The sequence below is a fragment of the Urocitellus parryii genome, chromosome 1 (assembly GCF_045843805.1).
Source record: "Urocitellus parryii isolate mUroPar1 chromosome 1, mUroPar1.hap1, whole genome shotgun sequence".
In the NCBI taxonomy this organism is placed as follows: Eukaryota; Metazoa; Chordata; class Mammalia; order Rodentia; family Sciuridae; genus Urocitellus; species Urocitellus parryii.
Genome location: NC_135531.1, coordinates 63,073,607 through 63,088,272, shown reverse-complemented (window position 1 = coordinate 63,088,272; position 14,666 = coordinate 63,073,607). Strand labels below are relative to the sequence as shown.

General features: G+C 40.1%; 1 protein-coding gene across 1 annotated transcript in view; it reads right to left on the bottom strand.

The window, feature by feature from the left end:
* The window catches only part of Jmy (junction mediating and regulatory protein, p53 cofactor), an 89,443-nt gene extending 76,893 nt beyond the window's left edge, over positions 1–12,550 (bottom strand). The window contains exon 1 of the mRNA XM_026393272.2: positions 11,026–12,550. Coding sequence (XP_026249057.2) covers positions 11,026–12,054 — 1,029 coding nt within the window. The 5' untranslated portion in view covers positions 12,055–12,550. The remainder of the gene's footprint in view (positions 1–11,025) is intronic.
* Positions 12,551–14,666: the final 2,116 nt, after the last annotated feature.

The window sequence follows — 14,666 nt, the reverse complement described above, 5'->3', positions numbered from 1 at the left end:
GCCCGGGTTCGATCCTCAGTACCACATACAAAGATGTTGTGTCCACCAAGTACTAAAAAATAAATATTAAAATTCTCTCTCTCTCCCTCTCACTCTAAAAAAAATTAATAAATAAAAGAAATTTAACTGAAGCTCAGTGGTAGAGAATTTATCTAGAATGGGTAAGACCCTGTATCTGATCCCCAGCACTGAGGGAAAAAAAAAAATCTTAAAAATATAAAAAGAGAGCTTATATACAAATTTTGTATATCTGTTAAAATATTAAAAAAAAAAAACATTAAAAGTGGGCTAGGGATGTAGCTCAATGGCAGAGTGCCTGCCACTGGGCTTGATCCTTAGGACTGCATAAAAATAAATAAGCTGGGTGTGGTGGTACACACCTGGCTCAGGAGGCTGATGCAGGAAGATCATAAGTTCAAAGCCAGCCTCAACAAAAATGACACACTAATCAACTCAGTGAGATCATGTCTCCAAATAAAGTATAAAATAGGGCTGGGGATATAGCTCAGTAGTCAAGTGCCCCTGAATTCAATCCCCAGTACCATAAGTAAAAATAACAAAAGTTAAAGGGCCTGAGCATGGCAGCATTCACCTGTAATCCCAGCAATTCAAGAGGCTAATGCAGAAGGATTACAAGTTTGAAGACTCAGCAATTTAGCAAGACACTGTCTTAAAATAAAGTGGATTGGAGATGTAACTCAGTGGGAAAGTGAGGTTCAATCCCCAGTACAAAAAAAATAAGGTGGGCTGGGAATCTAGCTCAGTTGGTAGCATGCTTGCCTAGCATGCACAAATACATAAGGCCCTGAGTTCAATCCCCAGAGGCACCAAAAAAGGAGTTGTCTAACATATATACATATATATAATATATATATACATATATATAATATATATAAAATAAATATATATAAAATAAGGATTATAAGGAAAGAGTATTTTTTATATACAATGTGCTTTTGTTTTAAGCTAAATGTTATTACAACTGGGCCCAAAATTGTAAAGTAAAAAAAGTTATAGGAAGCTAAGATTAACTGAAAAAATTTTCTAAATAAATTTAGTGTAGTCTACGTGTAGTGTTTATAAAGTCTACAATAATGTATAATGATGGCCTAGGCCTTCACATTCAACCATCATTCATTCACTGACTCACCCAGAGCTACTTCCAGTCCTATAAGCTCTATTCACAAATATGATGTTTTTCAGTATCTTTTTTAATGTTTATGTATGTTTAGATACACAAATACCACTGTGTTACAACTACCCAGTCAGTACAGTAACATGCTGTATAGGCCTGTAGCCTAGGAGCAATAGGCCATCACATAGCCTAGGTGTTCAACAGTTTATAATGTCTAGGTTTGATTTAAGTACATTCTGATATCTGAGCAATAATGAAACTGTCTCATGATATGCTTGAATAAGGAAATAACTGAATTCTCAAACCACATTAATTTTCTATCTTTTCCCAAACAGGAATGGACACTAAAATAAATTGACTTGTTAAAAAAATGGTATTCTCTCACTCTGGATGGCCAACATTCTCCCTTACTTTATCCCCATTATCCCCAAAGACATCTCTCCCTTGAACGTGTGTATCTGTTTTCCTAAATAAATCCATGTCTATGAAAACAAACAAAAAAACAACTCATTAGAAAATCAAATTCTGGTTGGGTACATTTTCACACAACTGTAATCTCAGCTACTTAAAAAGCTAAGGCAGAAGGATCACAAGTTTAAGGCCAGCCTGGCCAACTTAGCAAGACACTGTCTTAAAAAACAAAAAACAAAAACAAACAAACAAAATAAGTTTCTAAAAAAATAAAAATAAAGAATAAAAGAAACTCTAGATCCTTTGAAAAACATACTAATAAAATAAACGTAAAAAGGAAAGCCAAATACAAGCAGTTCTCAACTAGCAAACTTTGTGCCCTAAAGACACTAGATTTTTTCTCCTATAAAGATAATACTTTAAGTAGTGGCTGATTTCAAACTATACTACCCTGAACAGTGGTAAACATACAAATGCAATGAAAAATATTAAAACCCAACATTGTACAAGTCATTAAAATCTTGGTCAGAGGCTCTGCAGGTACACACCTGTAATCCTAGCAGCTCAGGAGGCTGAGGCAGGAGGACTGTGAATTCAAAGCCAGCCTCAGCAACGTCCAGAGGCTAAGCAACTCAGTGAGACCCTGTCTCTAAATAAAATACAAAACAAGGCTGAGGATGCGGCTCAGTGGTAAAGTGTTCCTGAGTTCAATTTCTAGTATGGGGGGGGGGGGAAGTTATTAAGAAATTTTATTTTATTTTTAAAGAGAGAGTGAGAGACAGAGAGGGAGAGAGAATTTTTAATATTTATTTTTTAGTTCTCGGCAGACACAACATCTTTGTATGTGGTGCTGAGGACTGAACCGGGGCCGCACGCATGCCAGGCGAGCGCGCTACCGCTTGAGCCACATCCCCAGCCCTAAGAAATTTGATTTTAAAAAAATATCAAAAGCAAGTTGGACCCAGGGACACAAATACTCAAGATGCTGAGGAAAGAGAATCAAGTTTCAGGTCAACCTGAGAAATTTTGAGATCTTGTCTCAGAATTTTAATAAATGGGTATTGGGATAGGGATGTAATTCAGTGGTACAACAGCCCTGGGATCAATCCCCAATGCCACAAAAATAAACTAAAAAAATATAGTGATGTGACTCTGTAACAAAATGTCCCTGGGTTCAATCCCCAACACCAAAAAACTTATTTGAGAGTTATTTGGGAGCCTGATACAGGAGGATTACACAAGTCCAAGAGTTGAAGGCCAGCCTGAGCAACTTAGTGAGACCATATCTCAAAAAAAAAAAAAAAAAAAGGTCACTGAGGATGTAGGTCAGAGAATACTTCCCTAACATGTATAAGACCCTTGGATTTGATTTCTGGTACTAAAAGAAAAAAAAAAAGAATCACAGTTATAACCAAATGTACCAAAAGGATTACCACATGTCCTATAAAGTAAACCAAAATAGTAATATGCACATAAAATCATAACAAGGAACCTGGAAACCACAGAGTAAGCATTTATACTGAGGAAACACAAGTTCAAGGCCAACTTAGGCAATTCAGCAAGTTCCTCTCAAAAATTTTTTAAAAAGGGATAAGGTGTAGCTCAGGGGCAAAATACCCCTAGTGTTCAACACCTAGGACTACAAAATAAGTAAGTAAGTAAATAAATAAATAAAACAACTTCAAGATAAATTTTTAGAAATTACCTTATACTTCAAGCTTTTTAGGACTCAAAGTTCATTAAAGAAGAGTTTAAGATCTGCTCAAGAGCCAACTCTAAGCCCAGCATGGTAGCACAGGCCTATCATCCCAGCTGAGGCAAAAAGATTCCAAGTTCCACGTGAATCTAGGCAAATTAGTGAAACCCTGTCTCAAAATAAAAAGGGCTGGGGGGGCTGGGTTTGTGGCTCAGTGGTAGAGTGTTCGCCTAGCACATGCAAGGCCCTGGGTTCAATCCTCAGCATCACATATAAAATAAAGATATTATGTCCAACTACAACTAAAATATTAAAAGGGGAGGGGGAATGCTGGGGATGGAGCTAGGTTGCAGAAGGCTTTCCTAACATACAGGATGCCCTGATTTTGATCCCCAGCACAAAAAAGGGGGGGGGGGCAGGGGCGGGGGAGATGAGAGGGGAGACTAGAGTTGTAGCTCAATGGTAGAGGGCCCCTAGCTTCAATCCCAAAGGCTCCCCTTCCTTTACCATCTGTATCAAAAAACAAAAAGTACCAAGAACCACTATTTACCTTTCAATGTCTGTCCCTTACCCAAGCAAATTCATGCTTCTCCTATCAACAAACTTAGAGAACTAGGCAAATTTAGAGGGAGCAGAGCCTGACCTATCAGAAAGTGAAGACACACAGGAAAAGTTCCCATTACAAAAGAGAAAAAAAAAAAAAGCACACACATATTAAATCACCTATTGCTCATCCTGCAATTTTGAAGCACCACTATCAACAAAATTTTATAGTCAACAAAAGGACAAATAAAGCAGTACTGGAGAACAGTAATGAACTGATCAATTAAAGTTACATGTGAAAATCTGGGAAGTGAAGCTACTAACTTCAAATAAACAGCTGCTATATTTACACATCAATCCTCACAACTACCTTCTTCCTTCCAATACACAAAAACAGAACACACATGTGCCCTTGTAATCATATTACTAAAGAATTAGTCCAAGTTGGCCTTGTTTTAGCCAGAAAGAAACAAGCCTGATTTTAAGCCTGAAATATCTGGTGGTCTAGGCATTATGTGATGTTAAATGGCAAGCAGAAAAACCATCACATTAATTATGAGGAAATGTCATCCTGCCACTAGCCTCCATATTTTCATTCTACATAAAGTGCTAACCTAGAAGAATATATACTCTTTTCCCTGTACTTACAGCTTTTCTCAGAAATATGGAACATGGCCAAAAGTTAAGCACAGGATTGAAGAAAATCAAATCATTATTTTAACAGCTTCTCTCTTTCAAGTCTTTTGTCATAATGTTAAGAATCTCATTATTTTTTTGTTTTACAGTAACAGCAGTCTGCAGTATTTTCATGGGAGTATATATGATCAGCCAAGGCTTCAACTACTGTGTTGATATACTGCCTAGCTCCTAAAAGGTTCCCTATATCCTCAATGTGTAACATGCCATCTTTTAAATGCCTCCAGTCAAAACTTGCCAGACAGCTCTTTCTATTGCAACCACATTATTTCCCTCCCTGGGCCTGCTTCTACCTAATTTATCCCTAATCAGGGGTCATGGTTTCTGGCCAAGATGGCATCCTAGAGTTTCTAAAATACTGTCAATTTTCTAATGTATATAGTTGGATTTCAGAAGGATTTCAGAGTTATAAAACTAGTCTTAGTTTTCCAGAATAATTAGGAAAGTCATAAATGGGAAAGGGATGTAAATAAACAGTCCTTTCACAGCTCCTTGTCTTGTTCTGTTAAATAAGCTCTGGAGTCAGGAGCTGTTTCTTGCTGAGCCATTTTAAGATATCAAAAAAGTGTAAAACTGCAATAGTTTAACATGTGCTAAAACTCAGGTGAATCCCAGTCCCACTGGGGGGGGGGGGAGAAAGAAAGAAAGAAAAGGAAAACTATGATTGGACACCCTTTTCTTAAAATATAAACCTATTTGTAGGGCTGGAGGTATAGCTCAAATGGTATAGAACTTGCCTAGCAAGTTTTTGTTTGATTGGTTGGTTTTGTTTTGTTTTGTTTTTGCAGTGCTGGGGATTGAACCCAATGCCTTATGCATGAGGCAAGCTATATCCCCAGCCCCTGCCTAGCAAGTTTTGAGGCCACTGGTTCCATCAGAGCAGTAAATAAAACCCAAAAAGTAACATGAATCTATTCTTTCATCTCCAGGCAATCTCTTTCCTCTAAAATACAATATGGAGATTTCTCCCTATTAATTAGTTTGAAATAAATTTTTACCAAACTGACCAGACTTGGGAGGGAAAAAGCGTAGTTTTGGGGATAGAGCATGGGGCCTCACACATGCTGGGTGTACATTCTACTACTGAGCTCAACCCCTGCACTGGCTAGAATTATAAAATAACATACTTTCCCACCTCAAGAGATTGACATCCTTTTCAATATCATCAAGGGGAAAGAATATTGGTGTTTAGGATTTAAAAAACCCAACAGGTGGTAAGGCATAGCAGGAAAGATATAAGCATGGGTTAAGACAAATCTAGGTTTGAATCCGAGTTTGGTTACCCCTTAGCTGTTTAACCCTCACCAATCCCACATAACCCCTTTTAAGTCTCAGCTTCTGTTTCAATAAAATAGGTATAACACCCACTTGGATTGGGGATATAATTCAGTGCTGGAGCATTTGCCTAGCATGAGGCCCTGTGTTCCAGCTAAGCATGAGGGGAAAAAAAAAAAAAAAACCAGAAACATCCACTTTTCTCAAAATATAGTGTAGATGATGAAAAGAATTGGTAATGTGAAGAACCCAAAACCTAACCTAAGTGTTTTCAATAAAATAAAAAAATAATAGCTGGGGATATACCTCAGTTGGTAGAATGCTTGCCCCACATGCACAAAGCCCTGGATTCAGTCCCCAGCACTACACAAAAATAAATAAATAAAAATTCTTTTTTAAAAAAAAACCTATAATCTCTAAAAGAATGATTTGGTAAAAAACTAGAGAATCTTTACTACATGAAACAGAAAAACTACTTCAATAGAAGCTCTTCTGTAAATGCTAGGGACTTTATTGGGCACTTAATTACATAAGAAAACATTCTTCAGGTATTTTTTTCAATTCCCTCCTCCTGTTATTATTTGTTTATATTGCATACTAGGGGGTTGAACCCAGTCTCTACCACTAAGAAACATCCCTAGTCTTTTTTCAAATATATTTTTTTAAACGTCATTTTGAGACTGGGTCTCACTAAACTGCTGAGATTGGCCTTGAATTTGTAATCTTCCTGTCTCAGCCTCCCAAGTAGCTGGCATTACAGGCACACACCACTGCACCCGGCTCACTTCCCTGTTCAAATAACTAAACCTGAAGGGGTGAGTGTTAATTCAAACCTAGGTCTTTCCAACTCTAAACAGTTAGGTAAGCTGTGTGTGGGTTTTTTGTTTTGATTTTTTTCGCACATACTGCTCTCAAACAGTGGTTTCAACTGGAAAGAAGTTAGAAAACATTTTTGTAAACATCATAAATTCCCAAGTAAATACTGATTTTTAGATCATAATTAAGGTTTACCAACTACAGCACCATAATTAATCATTTCAAGAAAGCTGTCCTTACACAGAAACTGTTATTTACAAAATCCAGGTCAAAGATAAGCCTCAGTATTGGCCACCTATGCACACAACACTGTAATACACACCTCAGCTCTGACCAACAACCAAGGCCTACCGGTGAAACTATGCAAAGAGGCCTTGGTGGTACCTGCATTCACATAGGGATTAAGTGCCTGCTGTATAAATAGCAATAAACCCCTGTAAACCAAATTTCACATTTAGTTAGAATTAGTAGTACATAATCTTCCAACTCTTCTGTCATCTAAAAATAATTTATTAGCTCTATAATAGTTATAAGTCCTTACAAACTATAATTTTCAGTCAACTGACCAAAGTAATGAATCATTTACAAAGACTTTAAGCAGAAAACAAAGATATGGGAGTACTTCTTAAGATCCCATATTAAATCTCAAAGAATATTCCAAAAATTGAACTCCCATAGAGGTGCCATAAATTAAAAAATAATTTACAACAGGGTTTTTTAAACTATTTGAAGAACATCTTTTAAAAGTTTGATGAAAGGGAATGAGGTTGTAGCTCAGTGGAACAGCACTTGCCTGGCCCATGTGAGGTACTGGGTTCCATCCTCAGCACCACATAAAATAAATAAAAATAAAGACATTGTGGGGCTGGGGTTGTGGCTCAGTGAAACAGAGCTTGCCTAGCACATAGGAAGCGCTGGGTTTGATCCTCAGTACCACATAACAATAAATAAATATTGTGTCCAACTACAACTAAAAATAAAAAATTAAAAAATAAAGGTATCATGCCCGTTGCAGTGGTGCACACCTGTAATCCCAGTGGTTGAGGAGGCTGAGACAGGAGGATCAAGAGGTCAAAGCCAGCATCAACAAAATCAGGTGCTAAGCAACTCGGTGAGACCTTGTCTCTAAATAAAATACAAAAATAGGGCTGGGGATATGGCTCAGTGGTTGAGTGCCCTGGTAACAATCCCTGGTAACAAAAAAAAAAAAGGTACTGTGTTCATCTACGACAAATAAAAATTTTTTTTTTAAGTTGGTAAAAGCCCTTATCTCCAATAATGCTCACAGCTGACATATGTAATACTTTGCAGGCTACTTAAGAGTGCCTCATTTCATTAACCCATCCATTGCCCTTTTATGGGGAATTCACCAACCCCAAATAAAGACCTCTTATTTTAAAAAGTTATTAGTAATTTCCAGAGCTTTTTCTCCTATCTTTTAAATCATAGCCCCTCAAAAATTATGTTTATCAATTTACAGAAATTGTATTTACACACTTTGCCTTAGAAATATACATCTTCCATATCCTATACTCTTGTAGTAAAAGAAAACCCTGGTGTCCTTTTATCTACTAACATTAACAGTGCTCACATTTTGTGAAGAAGGGGCAGTAAAGAAGAGAACGCCAAGATACTGTCAAGGCCAGTGGCCTTGCAAAGTTTTCAATCTACTTGTATCTTACAAAATTTACAATCTAGTTGAACAGTCTGTTTTATTTTAAAAGGTGTGGGGGACAGGAAGGGGATTAAGGTGTGAGAAGCTGGGGACATAGCCCAGTGGGAGAGTGCCTGCCTAGCATGCCTGAGACCCTGTGTTCTATTCCCAGCACAGCAAAAAACCACCACCACCACCAAACCTCCTTTCAACAATTTAGTGGTCATTTTAAACAAAAACAGGTGTAGAGCTGGCAAGGTGGCACAAGCCTGCCCAGTTACTCAGGAGGATCACAAGTTTGAGTACAGCCTCAGCAACTGAAGGAGACAAGGGCTGAGGATATCCTGTAGTTCTGTGGTATCACAAAAAAAGACAGAAATTAAAGAAGGAAAAACAAGATCAAAGGACTAAATTTTCTAAGTAATTTTCTAAGTAATATTCTAAGCTGAATAAACTTTAGAACTGGGAATAAACAACACTGAATTAGGTGGAATTACTAAACGCCGCAGAATTAATACAAACAAAACACAACTTCCATACAGATTTTATCTTAAGAAATGTTAACTACTGAGGCTGGAGGCATAGCTCAGTACTAGATCACTTGCCTAGCATGTGCAGGGTCCTGGGTTCTTTCCCCAGCACCATAAACAAATCAAAAACAAAACAAACAACTAAAAAACTACTGCAAACTATTAAGATAGCAAAAATTTTAAGCAGCCAGAACACAAATACATGGCAGTGTCCTATATACACTTTCAATACCATGCTCATGGCAGACATCATTAATCAACCACATAATGCTTTCCCTAAAACAGGTCTAAATTTCAACATAATCTTCCAGTACAAATGAAGGTAGGCATTATAAACAAATTTGCTGTCTTTGATATTTTTAAAATACTGTTCAAGCAAACTGTGTGAAGGACCAAAAGTTATGTATTTATGGTTTCAGTTTATAATATTTGAGTTGGTTCCCAAAACACAAAATACTCCTAAAATTTTAATCTTTTTTAGCTGGGCATGGAGGCACAAGCCCATAATCCCAGAGACTCTGGAGGAGGAGGCAGGAGGATCACAAGTTTGAGGCCAGCTGAGGCAATTTAGCAGTACCCTATCTAAATATAAAAATGAAAAGAGTTGGAGATAAGAGTATCCCTGGGTTCAATTCCTAGTCTACAAAAAAAAGTTTTAACTTTTTGCTATCAAAGAAAATAAAACACAAAGTCAATATTTTAAATAGGAAAATACATTAATTAGGGAAATATATTATAATAAAAATATATTTTTGAAAAATGTAACCCTATTAATGAGTTTGAGAAAACTATATTTTTGGCAGCTCATTTTTGACCCATTTGAATCCAGAAAGAGTTCCTTTTTTCTGAATACCCTGAAAGTTAAAATCAGAAAGGTCTATTCTAAGGGATGAAAAATTACTAGTTTGGAAAAAAAACTACTATAATATTACTCTGTAACTGAGCAAAAGAAAGAAATACTAACTTTGGTCTTACAGTTTAAAAGATCTACAGATTAAAACACTAGAAAGAATGTGATTTCCGTCCCTTCTTTCCAAGAATAATTTAAGGTAGAAAAGACATCAGAAGACACAAAAAGGAAAAAAAAAAAGATTTCTGGAATCTAGAGGCAAGTTATGAGTGAATGACATAATCCAAACCAACAGAAAGGAGTGAATACTGTATATAGGACATTGTAAAAAGTCCTGTGGTAGAAGAAGGAACTGTTTATCAAGTCCGACAATAAAAAACACCTCTTGTTGAACAGAGAAACCAGGAGGCTTCAGTACCCTGGCCTAATAGCAAGATTCAAATATTAGACATACATAGACAAATGATATCACAATCTAAAGAATAAAAACACCATAAAAGAAGGCATTTCCCCATTTCAAATCTAACCTTAATTTCTACCAATACTTTTTAACAGTAACTTGCTTGAGAAGCTACCTGTACTGTCCATTAGAGGAAACTTTTAAAATCCTTTTTTAGTAAAGTTCCATATATATGGCCATATTGGCATTTTTCCCCTTTATTTCCTGTTATCTTAAGGACTGAAAACTTTTGTACTCCATTTACTTATTTTAAGTACGAAAGTATAATAAGCATTACTTTCTAGGACCTTTTTTTCCTCCCTAAAACATGACTGAAACCTGAATCATCTGTAAAGACTTGAGACATCCTAAAAATAAATTTGCATCCAAATGTCAGTTCTTTTTAAATTTGGACAGATCACTCATTAAAAAAATCAAATTTAGGGCTGGGGGTATAACTCAGTGTTTGAACATCCAAAAAAATAAAATGAATTTAAAATCTGCCTGCATCAACAGACTGCATAAAAAGAAAACATAAGATCAATTTTGCTTCTTGAGACAAACTATCTCAAGTAAAGAAATGACACCAGGAAAGAGTTGACATCTGGGCAGTTATTGGAAAAAGTTTTGGGGACATAAGTAATGCTCATTTAATCTGATTATAGAATACCTTTTTTCTCAGTGGCTTTAATCTCATTACCAACGCCGAGTTGTAAACAGAGTGCACTTATTACATAGCATGTATTTAGTAAACGGGGAAGCAAATCTAATTCTTATCAAAAAAACGCCTTCACAGAAACAAAGAACTTTAAAATAAGCCACTAAAAGAAACGAATGGGAAGAGCGATCAGGAACACCTCTTTTCCTTTTCCCGTTTGAAGAAAACTAACCATCCCAAAGGCGCACATCCCAGACCCTGGCTCCAGCCTTTAGTAGTGAGGAACCAAACGCGTTAACAACAACACAAACTAGCTTCTTACCTCCTGGATACGCTTCCTGGCCCGCTGAAGCACTTCTTCGTAACCCTTCTGTCGAAGCTCGCTGAGGCTTTCGTAATACTCCTCAGGATCATCGGTCTCCGTGAAGAGCACCTGAGAGAGGATCTTCCAGCCACAGGTGTCCAGGCCGTGGCCCAGGTAGACCTGGAGCTGGTAACACAGAGTATCGATTTCCTGCTCTGTCATCTCAGGGGCGCCCCCGAACAGCACGGTCCACATGCCGGAGGGTTCCTCGGGGAACACTGGCAGGCATGGCTCCAGCTGCGAGTTCACAGAACACAGCTGCTGGTGCACGGCGCGCAGATCCTGAAAGGAAAAGAGCCCGGCCCAGCTGCACTCTTCAGCCGGAGACTCCGGCTCGGCCGCGGGAGGCGGCTGCTCCGCGTCGGAGAGCGGCAGGGGCGTCTCATCTTCCCTAACCATTTCCAGGACTTCGATCTCCTCGGAGACCGCCCCGGAGGCGCTCACAACTCGCACAGAGGACACCGGGGCCTCCTTGGGCGCCGTTTGGGTAGCAGTGGCGGACCCTGCCGCATCTCTGGCTTCCACTCCTTTTCGGACCGGGCTGGGCTTGGCCCGCGCAGGGCTCCTGAGAAGACTCTCTGCTCCTCTGCCGGCCGGGCTCCGCTGCGGCGGGTCCCCCCGAAGACAGCGCGCGCTCCGCGGAGAGCCTCCCTCCGCCCAGGTCGGACTCCTCCGGGACCCAGGGCTCCGGACTGGAGTCGCAGAGCCGGTGGCCTCAGGCCGTCCCTTGCCCACCGGGCTGCCTGGCCCGCGAGTCCCGTCAGACACCGGTGCGCCAGCCTCGGCACCCCCTCGAGTCCCCGCCTGTTCCCGGGAGCCGCTCCTCTGCCTCTGGGCTGTCCGGTTGTGGCAGGTTATGGCAAACTTGCCTTCGATCTCGTTCCAGGCCACAATGAACACGAACTTGTGCTTCTCGCGCTCATCGAACACATGGGGCCGCACAGCCACCCAGTCCGACTCGAGCGTCTCCTCCAGAGCGAAAGACATGGTGGCTGCGGCGCCCGGCCGCGGGGAAGGGCCGACGGCCCTACCCGCCTGAAGTCTCGGCCGCTGGCTGCACCGCGCCCCCTGCTCACCCTCTCCGGGCGCCTTCAGCCATCTTAGCACACCGGCCGGCTCTCTGCGCTCGCTCAGCCGCCCCTCCGCACTCGAACCGCCAAGCTCCTTTGTGGTGCGGCTCACGGGAGAGACAATACGCGTCCCCGAAGCAGGTAGTTCACATGGTCACGTGCGGCCGGATCTGTTTACAAGCCCGGCGCTGCGGCAGCGCCTCGCGGCTGCCCGGCCGCCCCCCGCGCGAGGCCGCAGAGCTGCGTCTACAGCACTCCGGAGCCGAGAAGCCGGCGCTGCAGGGCCGGGCCGGGCCGGCGGGCTGTGTATCACCGCCGCTCGCCGGGGCCGATCTCCCCGTCCCTGCTCTTCTTCCTGCCCACGGAGCGGAGCCGGCCTCACGGTAGACGCGTCTCCTAAACTCTGCGCCTCAGCATCGCCACAATGTTGCCATTAAGCTGCTGACGTCGGCGGCTCCACGAGGGACGTAAACACGGGCACGTGCCGCACGCTGGTGACGCGGCGGCGGCGGCGGAGCGCGCGCGCGCCGCCCCGCCCCTCCGCGTCCCCCAGCGCTGCCAGTGAGCGGCCGCGCTCCCGACTGTTAGTTTCTTTCCGCTTAGCCCCTCCTTCCCGGGGTCGGAGCTTGCAGCCTTCAAGCTCCCGGCACCGGGAGAATCGAAGGTGTGCCCGGTGGCACAGGTGGCCTCCAAACCCAAGGGAAAGGAGAAAAGGTGGAGGAACTGAGATATTTAGAACTCCAGGCAAAGGGACCCTCACGTGTAAATTTGACTTCATGTGCTCTGTGGGAATCAAAGAGACAACTATGTTCAGAAAGAAACACCCTTTTACAGTATAGGAACTATGTGCTATGGGTTTATGGGGTTCCTCCAAACTGGGATTCTCCCCTAATATCCCTCAGACAAAACTTAAGATATGAAAGAAGATGTCTGAAGACAGCCTAGTGGAACTCTGAAACAAAATGAAATGAAAATTCAGCCATGTCCTGGGAGCACGAAATGTTTATATTTCAGTTCATCCGTGTTTTATTGCTTCAGGTTTCATCATTGTGTACTGTTCTATGAACCCCATTTGGCGGTCACTGGATGTTAGCCTTTTTGAAGTTGTATTCAATTATCAGGGTTCCCAGAATGCACATACAAAATGCCATGTCAATCTGAAGAACTCTGATATTCACATGAAATCATGATGAAACATTAAATTTGCCTAGTAGATTTTATAATCATTTCTATTATTGACATTCTCTTTCCTATTAGTGTCCAAGTCACAGTGCGGGTATTCTGTACCATGGTAGAGTATTAGGGAATTTTTCTTTTATCCATATTTCTAAAATATGTGTAAGAACATTTCTTTTTAAAATTTTTAAAATTCTTTTTAGTTATATATGACTGTAGAACGTCTTTTGGCATATCGTACATACATGGAGTATAACTTCCCACTTTTGTGGTTATTAATTCTTCATATTAAACCACAAGTTTTCAAAGTTTGTAACAATTTGTGTTAACCCTTAAATGCAAATCAAAGAAATACCTTTTAAAAGACTGGAAGAGAGAAAACCCACTGCAAACCAGAGTTGCCAGCTTAGCAAACAATAGCACTTTATAGAAAAATTTCCCTTCTTTTTCATGAAAAAGTAACTGCTAAAAATGTTTCTGTTAAAGTAACTGACCTGATCATTAGGTCTTTTTGTTCAATAAACAAGAATACAGAGAATAAGTGCAAAACTATAGGAAATATTTTGTGTACATACATGTTAAGATTGTAACATTATAAAACTTACCTCCAAATATAAAATTGCATCATATTACAAGAATGTCAGAAAAAAAATTGGTTCATGGTCACATGGATATTAAGTATTTTTTTTTAAAAAAAAAACTCTAGCTTCTGTGTTTGTCAAAAGAGATTTCAATGTTTCTTGTTTCTTCTTAGTAAAAATTGTTATCCTAGAAATGAAAAGAAACAAACCAAAACAGCTTACTGCAGTACTCTACAGATTCTTTGTCTAGGTCTGTATCTGATTGTCAAACAGGATATCTAGGTGTATAAATTACTCCCTGGGAATAAATAGAGCTTCAGAAAACCTGCATACATCATACCGGCTTTCAGAGGACTTGAAAACTATTATCTGAGTTTTTTTAAGCTGTTGAGCATTGTTTGGTAACCTGGGAAATACTTTAACTCTTTAAACCTTTTTTTTTTTTTGCATTACTGGAAACTGAACTGATATGTACCAGACAATCATTCTGCCACTGAGCTGCATTCACAGCCCTTTTTGTTTATTTTGTTATCTTGAGACAGGGTCTCACTAAGTTGTCCAGGCCTGCATCTAACTTGTGATCTTCTTACCTCAGCCTTTTTAGTAGGTGGGATTACAGGCATGTGCCATCATGCTTTGCACTTTAGTTCTTTTAATAAAAACTATGACAGTTTACATAGTGACTTTCAAATTGCATGACATTTTCCTGTATATGTTCATTTTATCCTCATAATAACTGTGTAATGCGGATATGAAAGAAATAAGTATCTTT